Here is a 21,419-nt window from a genome sequence, read left to right as displayed (position 1 = left end):
TTAAAATCCTGGAAAGAATGATCCACTGCCGCATTGAGCCAGTGATTGACCCACAGCTTCCACAGGAACAGGCCGGTTTCCGTCGCGGTAGGTCCACAGTGGACCAGGTTACACTTCTGTCTCAAGACATCGAGGACAGCTTCCAGGATAATGAGAAAGCTGGGGTAGTGTACCTGGACTTGACCACCGCGTACGATACCGTCTGGCACCGCGGACTTCACCTGAAGCTGCTGAGGACAATAACCGATCGACATATGGTGAAATTCATCATGGAGACGTTGTCTAACCGCAGTTTTGTCCTACAGACCAGCGATGGCCAGCGCAGTAGGCTAAGAAGACTATGGAACGGTGTCCCACAGGGCTCGGTCCTTTCTCCGATGCTGTTTAATATTTACATCTCTGATCTACCAGACACAGCATCCAGAAAGTACGGCTACGCAGACGATCTCGCAATCATGCTGAGAAGACCCACATGGAAGGCACTGGAAGACGGTCTCAACCAAGACATGGTCGTCCTAGTAGCCTACCTACGAAAGTGGCGCCTGCAACTCAGCACCGGCAAGACTGTTACAGCAGCATGCCATCTCTGCAACAGAGACGCCAAGAGGGAACTGGAGGCATACACTGACCACAAGCGCCTGGAGTCCCAGCAAGCCCCTAAATACCTTGGTGTGCGTCTGGACCGGACACTGACCTTCAAACAACATCTCGAAGATGTCCGGGCAAAGACAATATCAAGGGTCGCACTGATCCGTCGCCTCGCTGGCACAACCTGGGGAGCCACTGCCAAGACACTACGGGTATCCACCCAAGCCCTGGTCTTTTCAGCAGCGGAGTACTGTGCCCCAGTATGGAGCAGAAGTCCACACGCAAAAAAGGTGGATGTGGCTATCAACAACGCCCTCCGGATCATCACTGGATGCCTGAAGCCTACCCCAATCGTCCTTGCAGGAATCGCACCGGCTGGCCTACGACGAGAGGCTGCCACTCTCGCCCTGGCAAGGAAAGCACGGAAGCATGATTGGCACATCCTCCATAACACCACAGAGACAGCAGCTCCTCTGAGCAGACTCAAGTCCCGCCACCCTTTCAACAAGGCGGCACAAGAGTTGCTCCGTTCCACCACTGAGGACCTGTCCAAAGATGGATGGCTGGCGGCAGCTTGGAAACAGGAGTGGGAGAGGGCTGGGCCAACCCAAATCCACCACTACATCTTGGATCCAGGAGATGGAGCCACAGGAGACGATCTTCCACGCCGGCAATGGACTCTGCTGAACCGTCTACGTACTGGGGTCGGTCGGTTCAAATCATCAATGAAGAAGTGGGGCCTGGCAGATAGCGCTGCATGCGAGTGTGGTGCCCCTGAACAGACTGTCGAACATATTATGACCACCTGCCCCCTACACAGACCACCCTCGGAAGCCGGCCTTTTTGACGGCTGTGTAATGCTTTTTAGGCTGTGTAATGCTTTTTAGTCTGTGTAATGCTTTTTAGGCTGTGTAATGCTTTTTAGGCTCCTCAAGGCATAATTTATCTTCCTTTGCTAATGTTTTCCTCTTTTTTTCTTAGACAGTATCGGCTCCCTGTGTTGTCCAGGCCATCAGAGCTAATTATTCAGCACAAGATGGGCAGTACCGTGGCTACCAGGAGACAGTAGATGCTCAAGATGAGCTGTGACTATTTTGACTCTAGCAGACTACACGTTTCATTTTCATAAATAGTTCATATTTTTTCATGAATGAAACTTCAAATTCATGTTGGTTGTTGTGATTTGTAACCCAAGTGCTGTTTTACTAAAGTAGGCCTACTGTATAAGATAAACACTTATTTCAGCTGGGGAGATAAGGTTGAGTACAAATACTTGATATGCTGAGCTAGTGTTATTAGCAAATGTTCCTATGCTGTACATTACTATACAAATTATGTGTTTGAATAAACGAGGGCAGAAGTCTAAACTAGTCAATGTATCACAGGGATATGTTTACACAAAGTTTGCTCGCGCTAGGACCATGGGTCCTTCCCCCTCCAAACGGAAACAGGCAGGCGGTGCAGCGGGAGCAATGCACTGTGGTAGTTGGAGGATTTCTTACTTTTGAGCCAGAGAGACACTTTCTGCCTTTTCTCAGGCTAGGATGAAACGATATAAAAATGTTTTTGCACATTTATAATACATAGAATTATTTACTTCATATAACCTTCATATCTCCACTGGTGAAGTATCCCTTTAAAACCTTGCTATGAAGCCATCTTTCGCTAAGGCATACAAAATTCAGGTTTGAGTCCAACAACAGTGCTTTGATATCGTCACATTCAGGGGGAAGGCTTCTAATGTTTAGGGGGCCCCCAAAAATACCCCTAGGTTCAACTGCAGGGTCGCATATGACTTTGGCATGATAAACTGACCAGCTCTAGTCCTTAGTTCGCACATCGCCTCCAGCTACAGGCCCAACACTGCTTGTTGCACGGGAGTCCAATTCAGGCTGGAATGCCAGAGCTCCTGATGCGAAGTCGGGTGCCAAGATGGAACAGTCGGACACACTCCCAGCTATCAGGTTCTCCCTTACAGAATTCACTCCTGCAGAGTACACCTCTGGAGATATACCGTTCGCATCTCTCACCTCCGTACAGGTGAGACCCGGCATTCCGTGGAGGGTTGCACTAGGGCCTGGATTCAGTTGGACATCGCTAGCAAGCAATATCTGCAGAGAGTAGGTTAAGGCTGCATTTATCCAGTCGTGGTTTTAATTCTGAATGGCATGTTTATTGTTGACCCGGCGTGCACGTTCGTGCTTGGCCATTGAAGAATTGATGGAAAAGAAGATGGCGTGGTAACCAAAGCCAAACTTGTGTAGGCAAGGGTTCATTGGAAACAGCAAGTCCACGTTTCTGGTTAGGGTGAGCGAGCATTGTCCTTTTGTCAATGGTATCAGCAGTACATAAGTGAGTATTAGAGGTAGTTTATCTTGTACTTTGCTCTTAGACGTCATCAGATGTTAACAGTGTTGATTGCCAGAGATTGGCCAATATCTTCTACTTTAGGTCGAGGCGGCGAGTTTTCTAGCTTAAAAACGTATAAAATGTTAATAATTAAGAGGCAGAACATTCAGCGTGGAGCCCAACAAACCACGCTTGCCAGCCGCTGACTCTTATACCTGCCCCATGACGTCAGACCTAGAAACCTATGGGAGGCGGTGTGACATATGTATAGTTAAAATTCCCAGTTTTGTTGGACTTTATATCTGTCACGCCCTCCACTTCTGCCATCTAGTGGGGTCCAGTCTCATCATCCATACATCTCCCGCACTCTACACACCTGCCGGCAATCTTCAATCAGCACACAGTATTTTACCCTGGTTCTCCAGACAATCATCACTAGATCGTCGTTTCACACCTCACAGTTAGTACCTCGTCCCTGGCCCCTCCTTGTGTTAACGTAAGACTGTTGGTTATAGTGTTCCGTAGCATTCGTTAAACTGTCTTCTCCCTGTGTACACCCTGTCCGACTACTCGCCTGCCATCAAGCCCCCAAGCCCCGCCTTTACTTATTTGTTGCCCTCAGTAGGGACCCTTTTACTTGACTCTGTTTCAGTGTCGAGCATTTGGGTCCACTCGCTCTACTTCCCCATAACAGTAAGATCTAGTCAAAATGTGGACCCAGCCGACACAGAATTTGAGTCTGTGTCATTAGAGCAAGGAGCCCTCTTGGGGCAGCATGACCAGGGGCCGTATTCACAAAGCATTTTATCTTACCGCTAGGAGTGCTCCTAACTCGCGCTAAAACATTTTCGTAGGAGTTTTTTCTTAAAAGTTATTCACAAAGCCGCTGAGACCTACTCTTACTAAGGATAAATCACAAAGAGTGAACTAAGAGTGACGCGCCGTTGCTATGGATTACGTAAATTCTCGTGCACGAGTTTAGAAGCAGTCAGTTCTGTGATTGGTTGTTCAGACGAGCCCACTGAATCACCGAAAAACAAGGAAATAGCCTAGGCTAGAAATGAATTCCAATTAAGTAGTTATAGTGCAGTTAGCAGAATACACGCATGATGACAATTTTGTGCAGACCACGATAATGACGTTGTAGCCTGCACGTTAAAGAGAGAGAGAAAGCAAACAATAAAAATACGTAAAATTTAAAAGAAAATAAATGTTATGAACTACACAAGTGTTGACTGATTTGTGCCAAGGTGTTTACCTAAAATGTGTTTTCAAAGTGATCCCTAAATGCCAGTCCACTCGGTTCCACACGGCCAAATTCATTGTCATGTTGATCGCCATCATCATCATCATCATCATCATCATCATCATCGTCTGGCTGTGGAATGTTCCTCCGCTTGCAGAGGTTGTGTAGAATGGCACATACAGTGATTACTGTGCTTGCCCTCTCTGGGGTGAGGCGTATTTCGCCGTGGAGGACATGAGCCGACGTTTCATCTGCCCAATTCCTCTCTCCACAACATTTCGTGTATGTTTCTGTGCTCTAGCATATATGGAAGAAATCAGTAAACAATAATAAATAAGGATTCAACAAATAAAAGGCGTCAAAGAGCCAATACGATGTGTTTTACGCATAGGACTAAGCGTAATCTGCGTAATCACTTGCATGTTATACTTCAACTGTGCTCCCGGTTGTGGATTGAGGTAGGCTGTCTAGAGCCACGTCTTGCATGGATAGTCACTGTCTCCCAGCAAGTGACACCCAACTGGTACATCTCAAAAAGCTGCCTCAGACCGCTCTCCATTAAAATGCGCGAATCATGGGTAGCTGAAGATCCAGGCCACTTTGCAACAACATCCAGTAGGCTATGGTAACATTTTATATTGACGAACACGTCCTCGTCTTTTGATGGCGCAATTATTTTTATGTGCGTCCCGTCAATAGCACCGACCACACCGGGCATACCTGCAATTGCCATGAAGTTGGCTTTGATCCTGTGTAATTGTTGAATGTCCAAAGGAAAGTTTATGGCACGGCTGACTGATGGTTGCGATATTTTTAAATCGTCGGCATTGCAAAGTTGGATTTCCCCTATTGCTAAATAACGTAGTGTGGCCAAACATTTTATTTCGGGACTAATCGGATTATTCCTGTTAGTCGGGGATGTTATTGCATCGCGATTAACTCCACAACAAGTTTAATACCCGAACATTTCGTCTCGCAGGCATTTACGATTCTTTGTGAATAGGTCTTACTGAGTTAGGAGTCCTCTTGAGGACTTTTAAGCTCTCCTAGACTTAGGTGCTACTTTTAGGCCTAAAATACTTAAATTCTCCTAAATTTAAGAGTGACACGCCCATTATTTTTAAGAGTTACTCCTAAATTCGCCAGTTAGGACCTACTTTTAGCCCTAAAATCCTTTGTGAATACGGTCCCAGGCCATTCACGAGATTGCGTCCAGCTTTCTGGAATTTTCTCAAGTCATTTGTGAACTCCAATCACCACCGCCTCTCCCGGCTATTCCTGAACTCCCCGTCCCTGTCCCTAGTCCATCTTCTCACACTCGTGAACCTTTTATTCCAGCTCCTGAGCGCTACGAGGGCGACCTTTGGTCCTGTCGAACAACAGCCCCAGATTTATCCCATGACAAATCTTGGATTGCTTACCTGATAGATGCATTACGAGGTGAGGTTTGGGCCATCTGCTCCTCCTACCCCGACCTCATGGAGGAGATGTACAAAGTTTTCGGCTACCCGGTACGTGGTAGGGATGCCTCGAGACGTTTACTGCTCCCGCAGTGTAGTCGTCTTTGCCATCGAGTTCCGCACCCTTGCGGCTAAGAGTGGCTGGAACGACGAAGCATTGCAGGGAGCGTTTCTGAGCGTGCTTGATGACGACGTCAAGGATGAGGTTTCTAGCCCTTTGCCCTAGCAATCTGGGTTGACAACCGGCTCCGCAAGCATCGCAGGGAGCAAATCCTCCGTCGACCTCCGCCAGCAGCGTTCTTTTTTTCCCCGTTGTGGACCCTCAAGTCCTTCCGAGCCTGAGCCCATGCAATTGGGTCGTACCCGCCTTTCTACGGAGGAGTGAGATCTTCGCATGCTGAGCAGGGTCGGCCTGTATTTTGGTCAATCTGCCTGTATTGTGGTCGTCTGTCCTACTCGCCCAAGAAACTAGCAGACTTGCCAGTAGCCCAAGGAGTCCTGACGAGTCGTGCCCTCAACCCCTCAGTTTCTTGTCCATTGCTCGATGCTGCCCTCCTGTGGCTAGACCAGACACTACCCCTCACAATTCTATTGGATAGCGGAGCAGACAAGAGTTTTATCGACCAGGCGGTGGTGCTAACACTTGTCATCGAGACTGAGCTGCTTGACTGCCCAATCAAAGATAAAGCCCTCAACGGTAAACTGCTCGCTAGTGTTGAGCGCAGGAACCTGTTAAACTTGTTTTAACTGGAGATCACCATGAGACCCTATCTCTTCATGTCATTGACTGTCTCATTACCCATGTGGTACTAGATTACCAGTGGTTCCAGTTGCATAACCTGCAGATTGACTTGAGAGTTGGGTGTATTACTGCATACTCCCACCGCGTAAGGGTTTAGATCCTTGCCGGATCACCTTGACTTGTCTTCCATGCCGGAGGTTTACTTTGACTTAGGCTTAGTATTTAGTACATTTCACACCCTATCCCTGCCTCCTCTGTGCCCCTATGACTGTTCCATAGACCTCTTTCCTGGCTCCCCCCGACACATCCTCCCCCACACCAATTGTGAACAATCATATATAACACGAAAAATAAGCCAACAACTTTACCTAAATTCTATCCGTAGCCACTTGCCGCACTCAAGAGATTGCATTCCTCTTCAATGAAACTCTTTTTGGGTTCTTTGGGTCAGCAGCTCTTTTGGGAATTATGAAGTCGTCCTTATCAAAATGAGCACCGCAGACACGGTGATCCTTCTGCATTAGCGTCTTGATGTCTATATTCAGAACAATAAGCCACTGGTCTACCAGAGATCGGTCATTGTACTGCAATGGCAGTCTATGGAAAGTTTCTGGAGTGTAATATTTCTTTCTTTTTTTCCGCAGCCGGGGAAAACACAAACACGAACCATCTCTCTCTTGACTTCAAGCTGTAGATGGGTCGTCTTCTCCGTTGCTTGAGCTGTCCTTCACTCTATGCGTCAATCACGTGTGCAGTGCATCTTCCATCAACAACGTGCCATGCTTGATTGTGACAAACAATTATTTTGTAACTGTAACTTACATATGCAATTCCTTTAATTTACGTGTCAACACTTGCTATATATTATTTATGAATATAAATTATATAAATTATAAATTCCAAAACTTTCCTCCTTGAACTGCACTCCGGCGCATTCGGCAATCGACTTGTGTGGACTTACTGTAAACACGGACCTACCGGTATTGCTTGTCTTTTTAAATAAACTCCGGGTTTGAAAACTAAGTTGTTTGTGCTTCGTTTTATGTGTAGGGACCCTAGTCATGCTACTGCAGCCAACAACATGGACGCCAAACATTGCGCCCGGCAAACTATAATACTCGATATTCAATTAAAAAGGCATTTGGAAGTCTTAGTTGATGGGTTTTCATGCCAAAACAAAGATCCTGGGTTCAATTTGCGCCGGAATTACACTTTAACCAATTTTTTATTTTTTTTTTAAGACAAAAAGTCCTCGGCTGAGCACAAGCATGATGTGCGGCAGGTTCTCCAATGCCTTTTTGAGAATAAACTTTACGTTAAGACGGAGAAATGTGACTTTCATGTTAAATTCTTCTCCTTCTTAGGGTACATTATAGGTCAGGGGGAGGTGAGGATGAAAGTTTCCACAGTGGCGGAATGGGCTACCGCCTCAACCCGTAAACTGCTGCAGCAGTTCTTCGGCTTCGGCAATTTTAACATGGGTTTTATCTGAGGATACAGTTGTATCGTTGCACCTCTCACAGTCCTTACTTCCACAACCAGGACACTTGAGTGGACACATAAGGCTGAGACCGCCATCTGGGGTCTCAAACTCTGTTTTGTTTGTCTCCACCAGCCAGATCTTTGTCACTGAAGGAGTAAGAACATTTAAAGAACTTTTAAGAAACCTAATGTTTCAATTTATGAAGAATCTGGAAATGGAATCATTGTGGCACTATCAAATCCCACTGTGAGCCGTTCCCGCTATGTCTCAAGGCTGAAGATGCACTGGCTAAATTGTATATGTTAACTGATCTTTTGTATTGTGCTAGTCCTGTCCTATGTGTGTATTTTATGGACCTGAGTCCGGCAATAAAGATTCAACTCAATTCTACATAAGCTTCCCTCTGATAGGGAGACAGCTGACTTGTTTGCTCCACGTGTTAGGCTTACACGGCATCCCTACGGACATTGCCTCGCACCATGGTCCTCAATTAATATCACAGGCATGGCGAACATTCTGTGCGGCAGTGAGAGCCACGGTTAGCCTCGCTTCTGGTTAAAAGTAAGAGTGGTCTACTCGATGTGCATCAGTGCAGGCGTGGATTCCCCAGAGTTTAATCCTGAATGCGTCACTGATCCAGGACTTCCAAAGGGAACACCTGTCCAGTTCAAGACGTACGCCAGGTGGCGTCTGTAGACGGAGGGGTCACGCTGTCCACTTCTGCCACCTAGTAGGGGCCAGTATCATCATCCATTCATCTCCCACGCTCTGCACACCTGCCGGCAGTTAGCACACAGTATTTCTACCGTGGTTCTCCAGACAATCATCGCTAGATCGTTGTTTCACACCTAACAGTTGGTACCTCGTCCCTGGCCCCTCCTCATCTTAAGGTTGTTGGTTATAGTGTTCTGTCGCTTTCGCTAAACTGTCTTCTCCCTGAGTACAGTCTGCAGACCATCCTGTTGCCAAACCCTTGCCTGTCCAACTACCATCCTGTTGCCAAATCCTCTCCTGTCCGACTACCATCCTGTTGCCAAATCCTCTCCTGTCCGACTACCCTCCTGTTGCCGAACCCTTGTCTGTCTGACCACCGACCTTCCATCAAGCCCCTAGTTCTTTACCCTGCCTTTACTTATTCATGGACCCTTATAATTGAATCTGTGTCAGTCTCACTCTGTGTCGAGCATTTGGGTCGACTCGCTCACTTCCCAATAACAACATCAGCACTAATGGAATAACTTTTGGCCAATGAAATGATCTGGTCGGAACCAACTACTTAATTTTTTTCCCCCGATTTGATTGTTTGACACATTGTCCCTAGCAACGGTCAATTATTCATAGCGGCTGTAGCAACAGAAATAACAGACCTGAATAAAATGAATGTCCAAACAAAAAAATCAAGTATTCATCTTGGCAATGATTAATGAGATCAGTTTCGTGCCCAGTTTCCCAAAACCTTCTTAAATCTTCTTAACACTATGTCATTCGTAACCTCTACTTTAATTACTACCTTAATATTTTGCAGTTAATTGAAGGAAGTGATGGGTGGCGTAGCAGGATAGACATGCAGGATAGCAGGATAGGCCAAGTTATGTAATTGTTCATTCCAAGTTTGCATCCGTAGCCAATTGAGGCCAAATGAAACGGCATGTTTAGGGTGTAATTAAGGATGTAATTGCCTCAATCTCCTCCTCTGTTCCTATATTTTCTATATTTTTTCAAAATCAGTGTAGGCTATGCAAGTATGTTCGCCCATGGTTAAATAAATGTTTAGGCCTACCAGACGGATTTCGAGCAATGTTTTATTCGCAAAGACTGCAATATTTTTTATAACGCTGTCATGCGCCTGGGCATGAAATGGAAAATCGAACTCTGAGCAATCGAATTTCAGCACTTTCTTTCTGGGCAGCGCAGTTTACGAACGACGTAACAAGTTTTTCCTAAGAAGACTAAGAGACCATTTGGAAACCACGCCTATAGAGGTACACAATTTTGCTAAGTCTAAACATAGGAGTCTTCGTAGTGCGCTAAGAGTGGAAGTTATCGGGAAACCGGGCCCGGATCACTAGTTTAGTCTGCTATCAACCTGGTATATAAAAGGAGCAGACCCATAATCAGCTTTATGAGTGACACCTTTGTTCATCATCAGTTATTCTCTGGATCCATTTGGGCTTTTTGCATGGGGCCATCTGTGACAGCTCAAAGGTCTTTAGTAGATGAAGTGGGGTGAGGGTATAATATAGTGCTTTATACTGTGACTCTTGAGGGAAATTACACAGTATGATCATTTGAACAATGGATTGCTTCAAATATAAACCTACTTCAAGCACACCACCATCTTGTCCGTCACCTCATCGCCTTTGGAGTAGCACATGGGTAATTCATCTGCTCAAGGAGAAATGGACTGATCTCACACATCGCTATCCTGAAAGGGTTGTTCTTTTGAGTCAAGTTTCAATTGTTTGGTTATTGAATGTGATAAGCTTTCAAATGAGACAGCTTTTTCCTTGCACAAAGTCTGGTTAAAGGTCATCAGTCTATATCAAGTTAGACCCTCTCCACCACTCAAAGTATCTTGAAACGCATTTCTTCTGACGAAGGACTAAGAGAGCTACGTGAACTCGGGGAGATCATGCTATATACAGTCCTGCTCCGAACCAGGGAGACGTTCTCAGGCCAAAGAAAGGGGAATATTGATTCTGCTCTGATGCCCTTTCCCTAGGTGAAAGCACACATCGGTAGTTATGAATACACAACTTAAATAGAGTAATTCCAGAATTTGTTATTTTCAATAACATCAATTTTTTACCAGATTTACTGAACATATGTCCTCCCTAATCTCACATTCTCGTTCCTTCTCTCTCCCTTGGGAGAATGGATGTTGGCCATGTTTCCACCTCTCTTTCTCTCATCGCCCCTCTTCTACCAGGTAATGCCCCTCCCTTCTATCCTTCCGTTGGCCTCTATTTGTATTCATCTGCTGCTATTCATGAACTGTTGCTCAATACAAAGCTTTAGTAGGTTTATGTTTGCAGTGGTTGTGGTAAGGGGCAGCCTGTAAGGAATGGATCCTATCAATCCATTACCATGAGCCTCCTGGCTCCCAGCCTCCTCCAACACAAGGCACCCTTCCACATTTCAAAGGTGATGCCTACAACAATTAAGAACTTAATAACACACACATAACCCAATTAAAAAAAGACAGTAATATACAGTTGTAAAGAATTTGACCAGAATTACAAATTGTTTAATTAATAAATGTGATCATGTCAGCCATATGTGGGGAATGACTGGCCAACCAGTACAGTGTTGGATGTGGCTGGGTCGGACTGACCTTGTGAGACCATGGCGATCTGGTCAGATCCCTCTCTGTTTCTCCTGCAGATCGATGTGTAGGAGGTTCAGTTCATGGTGAAGGAGGAGCGCCGCAGCCTGCTGGGTTATGAAGACAATGGCAGCACCAAAATAGATCAGCAGCACCAGATAAGATTATGTATTTGATTTATTTTCAACCGGATTCTGCAAGATTTAGGAGAGCACAGCGCTTCTCTGAGTTTATTGCACAACATAAATGGTCTCACGTGGCTAGGGTCAGACACGGCAGGGGGCTTCACGTCTTGCATGATGAGTAAGTGAAGTTTCATGTTAATGGCATAACATGCCTTATGGTCAGTCTACTGACCATGTCTACGGTCTATTGTGGAATATATAGCTAAAAATAGCTTTAGTATAACTAGCAGCCTTTCTAACTTGAGCTTGTTGCTCTATTTGCTCTTATTCTGAAGATACATAGTTTATTTATTTATTGAGTATTACTCTGTTATTATTTTTGGATAATGTGAACATGTGATTGGTAAATAAACCCTCTGACTTGCAGAGATTGGACCTTCAACCACCAATAGTGGTTGAAGAGCCAACAATGATTGTCAAAGCATCGTGGAAATCCGTCTAAGGCCGGCCCATCACAACCCCAGCCTGGCAGAAAATGTCATACTTGACCTATTCGACTGGACGTGCACAACACAGACACATGCACATCGTGCACAACACACACACATGCACATCGCGCACAGAACAAACACATGCACCTCATGCACAGCACACACACACATGCAGTCTTTCCGGCAGGAAGTTTCATTAAGCATCAGAAAAACTGGACCAATCAGAGGCCATCGGGGGAACTTGACAGTGTGTGAGTATGTGTTTGTGTGCATGTGTGTGTCAGGATGACTGGATGAGGTGAGGGAGGCTCATATGTGTTTTGAGCCAGCGTGACTCATTTCCTGTGGTAAATTCACAGCCCAAACACGACAAATTCTCTCTCTCCCTCTCTGTCTTCCTTTCACTCACAATAATTTAGTTGAAATTAAGTGATCTGACTGAACTAAGGGAAGATAATGTCTCATCACTTCTCTGTCCATAGAATGATGCTTTGAGAGCAAGGCACAACCTCAATGATGTTCAGAGATGACTTGTAAATGACAGCCATAATACTGTAATAATATAAAGTGTCATCATAAAAGCCCTTTCATGTCTTTATGCTTGTTATTCTGTCTGTGTCTCTTGTAGTGTTTGCGACACTGCCGTATATTGGTTGGTCATGACGTAGTACTGGAATGAGGCAGACGTGCATCGGATATCCCGGAGATAAACCTGAGTTCATACAAACAGTTGTCCGCTCGTCTCATTTCAATATGATAACCTACAACATCACACTGGCGACGAGGATAAATATGGAACAATAAAGTCCGGAAAAGAAGAGGAATATAAAGCGTTTCCTAACCGCGGGAGTTTAGCTAGCTTCACAGTTAGCATAGCCAGCATTCCGAGGACTGAGTGGCCAACGCTACACTCGTCATGTCACTCGCGCACACTCCTGCACTCCATGCATTTGACTCAGAAACGGATCCAAGCTCGGTGGGACCGCGTTGGACCAAATGGGTGCAGAGGTTTGAAAACTACACTACTGAGGTCAACATCACCGGCGATGCTAGGCTAAAGGCACTGCTGCTGCACCTAGCAGGAGAGCTTGTGCATGATATCTACGACACGCTCGCAGATGAGGGAGACAAATATGCGGACGTAAAGGCAAGGCTCGAAACGTACTTCACCCCCAAAAAGAACACTCAGTATCAAGTTTATATGTTCAGAAAGGCAGTGCAACTGCCAGGCGAAAATCTAGACACATACTGCACTAGACTACGCATGCTTGCAAAGAACTGTGAGTTTGCAGACACTGACAAAGAGATCAAAGCACAGCTGATTCAAAGCTGTACTTCAACCAGGCTGCGTCGACGCGCGCTGAGAGAGCCTGACAAGGGCTTAGATGACCTTCTCGACCATGGTAGGTCACTAGAACTGTCCAAGCAGCAAGCAGCGGGCATGGAACAGACAGATACTGCATCAGTGAATGTGATCCAGCAGAAGTGGCGGCCCAGCCAATACACTGGGAGAGGCAAGCCCATCAATAACTGCAGGAACTGTGGAGGACAATATCCACATGAAGGAGAATGCCCAGCACGGGGCAAGGACTGCAAAGCATGCGGTAGGATGAATCACTTTGCTCAACAATGCAGATCTAGGCAACAAGAACCAACCAGAGGGCGTGAGCCAAAAGACGAAGAGAGAGAGAAAGGTAAACAACACAGACACAAAGTGTACAATGTGACCAGCACCGAGCAAAATGGTGGCTACAACTCGTCTAGCAGCGATGAGAAATATGTGTTTATAATAAACAGCAACAGTGGCAATATGCAGCCACAGACATGCATCAAGCGGTACCAAGATATCAGCACTCATAGACTCTGGAGCTGCAGTGAATATTATCAGTGAGTCCGTTTTCAACACAATGACTCCACGCCCGCAGCTCACCACAGTCAGTGTAAAGATATATCCTTATGGCTGCACCAACCCACTGCCCATAGCTGGAGCATTCAACTGTGATATAGAGGCAGGGAACAAAAAGACTAAGGGCGTGTTCTACGTGCTGGAGGGTGATGGCTGCTCCCTGTTAAGCTACCAAACAGCCGATGAGCTTGGCCTGATCAAAATAGTTAACAGCGTCTCATCCACAAGCGGCCAAACAGTGGCAGACGAGCTGGTGGACAGTTATCCAGAGCTCTTCCAGGGAATAGGCATACTAAAAGATTTTCAAGTCAAGCTACACATCAACAAAGACGTGCAGCCTACCTGTCAGCCACACAGGCGGGTGCCGTTTCACATCCGGAAAAAAGTCGAAGACGAACTGCTGAAACTCGAGAATGATGACATCATAGAGACAGTCACAGGCCCTACGCCATGGGTCTCCCCAATTGTGACGCCTCCCAAACCAAAAGACCCGGATAAAGTGAGGATCTGCGTTGACATGAGACAAGCCAACACCGCCATACAGCGCGAACGCCACATCACACCCACCATGGACGACGTCATCCATGGGCTCAACGGAGCAACGGTCTTCTCCAAGCTGGACCTGACTGCCGGATATCATCAGTTAGAGCTCCATCCGGCCAGCAGATACATCACGACCTTCACCACACACCAAGGTCTGAGGCGATACAAACGCCTAAACTTTGGAATATCGTCTGCAGCGGAGGTGTTCCAGAATGCAATATGCCAGACATTGCAAGGGATCAGCGGTGTCAAGAACCTGTGTGACGACATCATCATCCACGGCAAGACACAGGCTGAGCACGACGACACCCTCAGAGCGGTGTTCCAGATACTGAAAGAGAGAGGTCTCACACTCAATCGCAAAAAGTGTGAGTTTGATAAATCCAGCCTTGAATTCTTCGGGTTCATCTTTTCAGCAGACGGAATCTCAGCTGACCCCAAAAAGGTTGCCGCCATCAAGCAAGCCAGCGACCCACAGGACCCGACAGAGGGCAGAAGCCTACTCGGCATGGCAAACTACTGTGCACGGTTCATACCAGACTTTGCCACCATCTCCGCTCCACTACGCGAGCTCACCAAAAAAGACACACAATGGAGCTGGGGCCCGGAGCACGCTGCTGCGCTACAGACAATCAAAGACAGCCTCACCAGTGACACAGTCATGGCGTACTTCGATCCAGCTAAGGACACAGAGCTGATCGTGGACGCCAGCCCAGTCGGCCTAGGCGCCATTCTTTATCAATCTGACAGAAAAGGGGAGAGGCACACCATAGCATATGCCAGCCGTGCTCTGAGTGACGTGGAAAGACGCTACTCACAGACCGAACGGGAAGCACTGGCCATCGTGTGGAGTTGTGAACATTTCCACTTATATATCTACGGAAACCCCTTCACCTTGGTTACAGACCACAAAGCCCTCGAAGTGATCTGGAATAACCCCAAATCAAAACCACCGGCGAGAATCGAGAGATGGGGACTGAGACTCCAGCCCTACAACTTTCGCGTGGAGTACCGGAAAGGCGCAGAGAACCCCGCCGACTACATGTCACGTCACCCCATCAAGACACCAACAGGAGAATCTACAAGAGCAGGGAAGGTAGCAGAAGAATATGTCAACTTCATCGCCCACCATGCTACACCCAAAGCAATGACCCTCGCCGAGATCAGAGAAGAAACACTCAAGGACCCGATATTACAGGAGGTCACTTCCTACATCAGACACAACACGTGGCACAGGATCACCGACAACACACAGCATGCTGCTACTCTGAAGAAATTCATCCGAGTCAGCGAAGAGCTGAGCATGCTACCCAGCAACGACATCGTCCTCAGAGGCACGAGGATCATCATCCCAGCATCCCTTGAACACAGAGTGTTACAGTTAGCCCATGAAGGACATCAGGGCATTGTTAAAACAAAGACACTTCTCAGGTCAAAGGTATGGTTCCCCGACATCGATCAGAAAGCAGAACAAACTGTAAAGAACTGTTTAGCATGTCAAGCAAACACACCCATAGCCCAGTCAGAGCCCCTGAGAATGTCAGATCTACCAGAAGCCCCTTGGCTTAATATCAGTGCGGATTTCTATGGCGCCCTCCCTACGGGAGAGTATCTCTTAGTTATTATAGACGAGTACTCACGCTACCCTGTAGTTGAGATAATAAGGTCTACTTCAGCTAACACAGTTATTCCAGTGTTTGACAAAGTGTTTTCCATGTTTGGTATACCCCGAGTGGTCAAAACAGACAATGGTCCACCATTTAACAGTGAACAGTTTTCCAAGTTTGCTGACTGCCTAGGTTTCCATCATCGGAAGATAACACCCCTCTGGCCTCAGGCCAACGCGACAGCAGAGCGTTTCATGCGCACACTCGGGAAAGCCATCCGAGTGTCAGAGACTGTGAACATTCCGTGGAAGCAGACACTTAACACATTCCTCCGTGAGTATCGCTCTACACCTCACAGCACCACTGGAGCATCCCCAGCCGACCTAGTGCTGCGGTACAAGATGCACACAAAAGTCCCCACATTCACCTCAACCATCGAAAAGAACATTGACCACACAATCAGAGACAAAGACAACACAGCTAAGGCCAAGATGAAGCGCAACTCAGACGCACGCCGTCACGCCAAACCACGCCCCCTCATTCCTGGTGACACAGTGCTTCACAAACAACCAAAACACAACAAGCTTACAACACCATACAACAGTAAGCCACATACTGTTTCAAAAGGGAAAGGCTCAATGGTCACTGCGACCAGGGATGGACATTCCATTACTCGTAATTCATCCTTTTTCAAGAGAGTGAATCCAGAGATACAGGAAATTCCATCAGATCCCGACGAAGATGATGACAGTGACGCTGTCACTGGTGCCTCACCAAGGCCACAAAGGTACCCCTCCAGAACCAGACCACAGCGCCCTCCGTACCTAAGGGACTATGTGTGAGATGTTGGTCAAAGGCAATATGCCAACATAGCTCATATTACTGTCAGTGAACGTGACAGCTCGTTCTAATGAATGTTCGTACCGAGTACACTTGCACTTGTAATGCAGAGAATGTTATGCAAATGACTGTGAATGTTATGGCACAGGGTTGATATATTTATTTGATATTTGAAACATGTTGAGTACCAGGTAGGGATGGGCACGAGTGGTAAATTCCAAACTCGAGTGATCTAAGGAATTCCTCGAGGATCAATCGAGTACTCGTTTAATCAAATCTATTTTTAGAATGTGACGCATCTGCAGCAGGAATAGGCTTGATGATGAACGGCAATATTACCAACCAAACATGTAATGCTTATTCTCCATCAAAACAGTCTGAGTTATCAGAGTATTCATTATTTATTTTTGCAAACGTTCAAAACACATTTTCCTTACAAAAATAAATATGCGTCTCACAATTTAAATCACGTCGAACCAAGGCCTGCAACAGTTTAAAAAAAACAAAAACAAGTAGCCTAACCATTGCAAATAATTTAAAGCTGCAAATAAAACGGCAGCAAATGGACTATGGAAATACTCAGCGTTGTGATCTTCTCTACACGGCCGGGATTACAGCTGCGTCTTGCGGCAGTTAAAATAGCCGACACACTTGGTTGCTGCAGGTCTGCTTTCCAGAACTCACCGTTGTGTTTCAGGAGCATATGTTGCCGCATAGTACTTTCTTGTAGCTCGATTTCGCTTGGCATATTTTACATTTCACCTTATGATCTCCTATTTCTTTAAAGTATTTCAATTCTTCGCTTTGCTTTGCTTTAACCGCCATCTCTTAACTTTTTGAATTCTGGCGTGCCTGCACACGGCACGGAACGCGCCACACAGAAATGGATACATTTCATTTGCTTTGTGCCCACGGCATGCGTTAGTGGCGCCGACAGAAAATTGATACATTTGCTTCAGAAAACGTTGTTTGTGTGTGTATATGCAAACTCGAGTTTGCCTGTCCCACCAACCGAGTTCATTTGTACTCGAGTACTCGAGTACTCACGCCCATCCCTAGTACCAGGGTATATGAGACATTTGAAACCAGAAGAATGTGTACTGTTTGGTACTGTGTGAAATGTTATTTTGTTTACTAGAAGCCACAAGTAAATGGTATCTGGCCTCATCTGTTTACAATGCATAAGTTCATGTATGCCTATTCAGAAATGTTGTGATGTTAGGCGTTGAAAAAAGAAGAGAGTGATGTAGTGTTTGCGACACTGCCGTATATTGGTTGGTCATGACGTAGTACTGGAACGAGTCAGACGTGCATCGGATATCCCGGAGATAAACCTGAGTTCATACAAACAGTTGTCCGCTCGTCTCATTTCAATATGATAACCTACAACATCACATCTCTGTGCTTCTGTGTGTCTGTGTGTGCTTACCTAAACGTTGACATTAAGCATGTGCTGTGTTTCTCAATGAACCGAATAATGGCCCAGAAGGGATGATCTGGTTGGAATTTCTGAGCTGTGTTGAAGTCAAAGGTGTGATTGGTATTGAAGACATTTACTCTCTCTCTATATCTCCTGCCGTCTCACAGCACCCTCCTCCAATTCTTTCATTCTCGCTCCACTCACTGTTGACTCCTCCCTCAAACTTCCCTCATATCCGCCTTCCTCCTCTCTAAAAAGTATTGATGTTCTGATCCGCACACACACGCAAGCATGAGCATAAATGTGCAACACAAACACAATGCCCCAGCAGTTTGTATTTCAAAGAAAGACCTAAGCACGCTTGGATACTTATTGTTACTTACAGAGAGAGAGAGAGCGAGAGAGAATTGCATGATTTATTTTGATATTTGATCACAATGATCCTTACTGATCTTTATAATTATCATAAATCATCCTGCAAAGAGTGGTGAGATCAGCGGGAAAGGTCATTGGAGCCTTACTTCCCTCTGTCCAGGACATATTCTTAAACCGCTGCAGGAATAGGGCCCAGAAAATGGTGAGAGACCCCTCTCACCCTCTGAACAGCTTCTTTCAGCTCCTACCCTCCAAGAAGCGCTATCGCAGCTTAAAATGCTCCACCACCAGGCTGCGGAACAGCTTCCTGCCTCAAGCTGTCAGGATGCTCAATGCACCAGCGTCCTAGATCTTCTCACTGGACTTTATTTATTATTTATTTATTTCTTCATCATTGGGACGTTTGTTTGAAATGTATGTGCACTTGATCTTGATCCCTGAGAAACGCCTTTTCGTTTTGTTGTTCAATCAACAAAATGACAATACATTTGATTTGATTTGGTTAAAATTTGAAATTGACATTGACTACTAGACATTAATATCATTAAAATATGGGATTGCTTTGTAAACCTCAAACTCACTCCCTGATGGCACACAGAGCACTCGATTCTGATTGGCTGCAGGGTGTGCATTAATTCCTGATATACGGACACCTGGACAAGTAGTTCCGTCAAATTGTCTGTTTACCGTTCTCAATTAATGCGCTAGCTGGCGTATCGTCTCTAAAATTAGTAACCATAGCAACGGGACCGCAGTCAAAGCCTTGTTTGACAGCCATGACAACAACATGAAAAAGCACGATATGCCTACATCCAGTCATCATGAAAATGGCATGAATTATGGTTGCAAGCCTCATGAAAGTCGTAGCTATGGTCCGTCCTGATTACTGGAGGAGTGAACAACGTTTCAACCGGCGTGTAATGGTGGTTCCGGGTATTAGTCAGACCCTCAGGCGTAACCAGGGAAACAAAGTTATGTTTTGTGGAAAACTTTATATTTGGATTGTAAAACGCATGAAAATATAAATGAACGGTCTTAATTTGGTCACCGTCGTGACCTCACGGAGGCAACCGTCCTCCGCTTCGCGTCGGACGGTTCACGCCTCCACGTCTTCCATTAAGTAAGGGATAATGTATAGAACGCCGGTCATTATCGAGAAAATAAGCCCCGACAGGGCGAACAGGACACCGACGCGCAGCGGAGGTGTCCTGTTCGCCCTGTCGGGGCTTATTTTACGATAATGACCGGCAAAGTTCTATACATTATCCCGCTTATTACACGGCTACTTGCCAAAACGAAACAATTTATTTACAATGCATTTGTTACCAGCATTCATAGTGTTGATCAGCAGAGAAATAGTCCGCCCAAGACGTTGACGTCGTCGCTTAGCAACCGCGCTTGGGTTGATACATATCCCGCTTATTACATTGACAAGTTACCGGACTACGTGCGGAGTGTTACCAAAGGCAAAAAGTCCTTTTGTTTACCTTGACAGCGGTCATTATTCATCCGTTGCCAATGAATTATGTAAGGCAGTGGTTTTCAAACTGTGGGGCGCGCCCCCCCTGGGGGGCGCCAGAGTTCTTCAGGGGGGGCGCGACGTGAGAAAAAAATAAACCCGAAAAAAACCTGAAAGTCGATGATTCAAATCATCACTCGTACTTCAACGGTAGCAGTAACATAACTAAATCAATTTTCAACCGTTTATCTTCGTGCAAACCATTTAACAAATCTACACACATGTATCTTCAATAATATCTAAACAGAATTTCGATATCATTTAACATTTCTTCAGAATCACAGTTTTAGTTTCATTCCGCTTCGTTTTCAGCTGTTTTCGTTGAAGACGTCCATTCTGATACACCTACTTCTAGACATCGTAACTCATTCATTTGTCAATCGTTTACCATCGTTCAAACCATTAAACAAATAGGCAGACTTGTATCTTCAATACTATCTAAACGGAATTTTGATAGCATTTATACTTTTTTCAGAACCACAGTTTTAGTTTCAAACCGGCATCGTTTTCAGTTGCTTATAATAATTTAGGTCACCATAGCAACGCCGGTAAACAAACCCCGCCGAATAGTCAAATCTCTGGACTGAAAAGGCAGATCTGATTCGACTCAAAAAATTCAGAGTCGGGGACCCTGAATGAATCTGTGTAAACTGGCAGTTTACACAGATTAAGATGTTCAAATGTATTTAAAAAAGGTTAAGCTAAAACATGCTTAGATACAGTTGTTAAATTGTGTTAAGAAATGTGTTTAAAAACGCACAAAGATGTTGTAATGTTTCAGAAATATGTCTAATAATTATATTTCAAATGTTTAAAAAATATGTTTCAAATGTTTTAAAATTATGATCAGAGATGTTTCAAATGTGTAAAATAATTAAGATAGCTTTCAAAACACAGGTATTTAGAACATTGGGGGGGGGGGGGGGGGGGGCTCAGCTGAAACTTTTTCTCTGAGGGGGGGCTCACTCTCTCATACTTTGAAAACCCCTGATGTAAGGGATAATCACAGAGAGGCCGGCAATAAACAGTTTGATATGCCCGGCTCGTGGACGGCTTACCGGCTCGCGGTAACCTTCCACGAGCCGGGCATATCAAACTGTATATTGCCCTGCCTTGAGGTGATTATTCTGTTTATTCTACTTCGCGCCGGCCAACATAATAAAACAATTCAAATACTTTAATAATTAGCCTTTTTCTTATTCGTATTGCATGCTTATTAAATGTATACTGTTTAAGTTCATCTCCCTCGAAAAGTAGTTCCCTTTAGAACTACGGTGAATAACGTTAGCTCAGCTGTAGGTAACTCGTTTCTATAGCAACCACACAAGGCTGGATCTGCAGTCGGTTGCACCAGCAGAACGTAAAGCCGATCATAAGTTCGGGTGTAAAGTCTGCCTTAA

At 45.5% G+C, this 21,419-nt stretch overlaps 1 protein-coding gene across 9 annotated transcripts in view; it reads right to left on the bottom strand.

The window, feature by feature from the left end:
- The window catches only part of bean1 (brain expressed, associated with NEDD4, 1), a 92,999-nt gene that overhangs the window by 48,957 nt on the left and 22,623 nt on the right, over positions 1-21,419 (bottom strand). For 8 of the 9 annotated variants that reach the window (XM_060073708.1, XM_060073706.1, XM_060073703.1 and 5 more), the window contains one exon: positions 11,203-11,303. In XM_060073708.1, the coding sequence (XP_059929691.1) occupies positions 11,203-11,215 (13 nt within the window). In that variant the 5' untranslated portion in view covers positions 11,216-11,303. The remainder of the gene's footprint in view (positions 1-11,202; positions 11,304-21,419) is intronic. The other variant, XM_060073705.1, reaches the window with a different exon arrangement.

Source organism: Gadus macrocephalus, chromosome 15 (assembly GCF_031168955.1).
Source record: "Gadus macrocephalus chromosome 15, ASM3116895v1".
NCBI classification, from domain to species: Eukaryota; Metazoa; Chordata; class Actinopteri; order Gadiformes; family Gadidae; genus Gadus; species Gadus macrocephalus.
The sequence above is the reverse complement of the archived record's forward strand: the minus strand, read 5'-3'. Positions and strand labels throughout refer to the sequence as shown.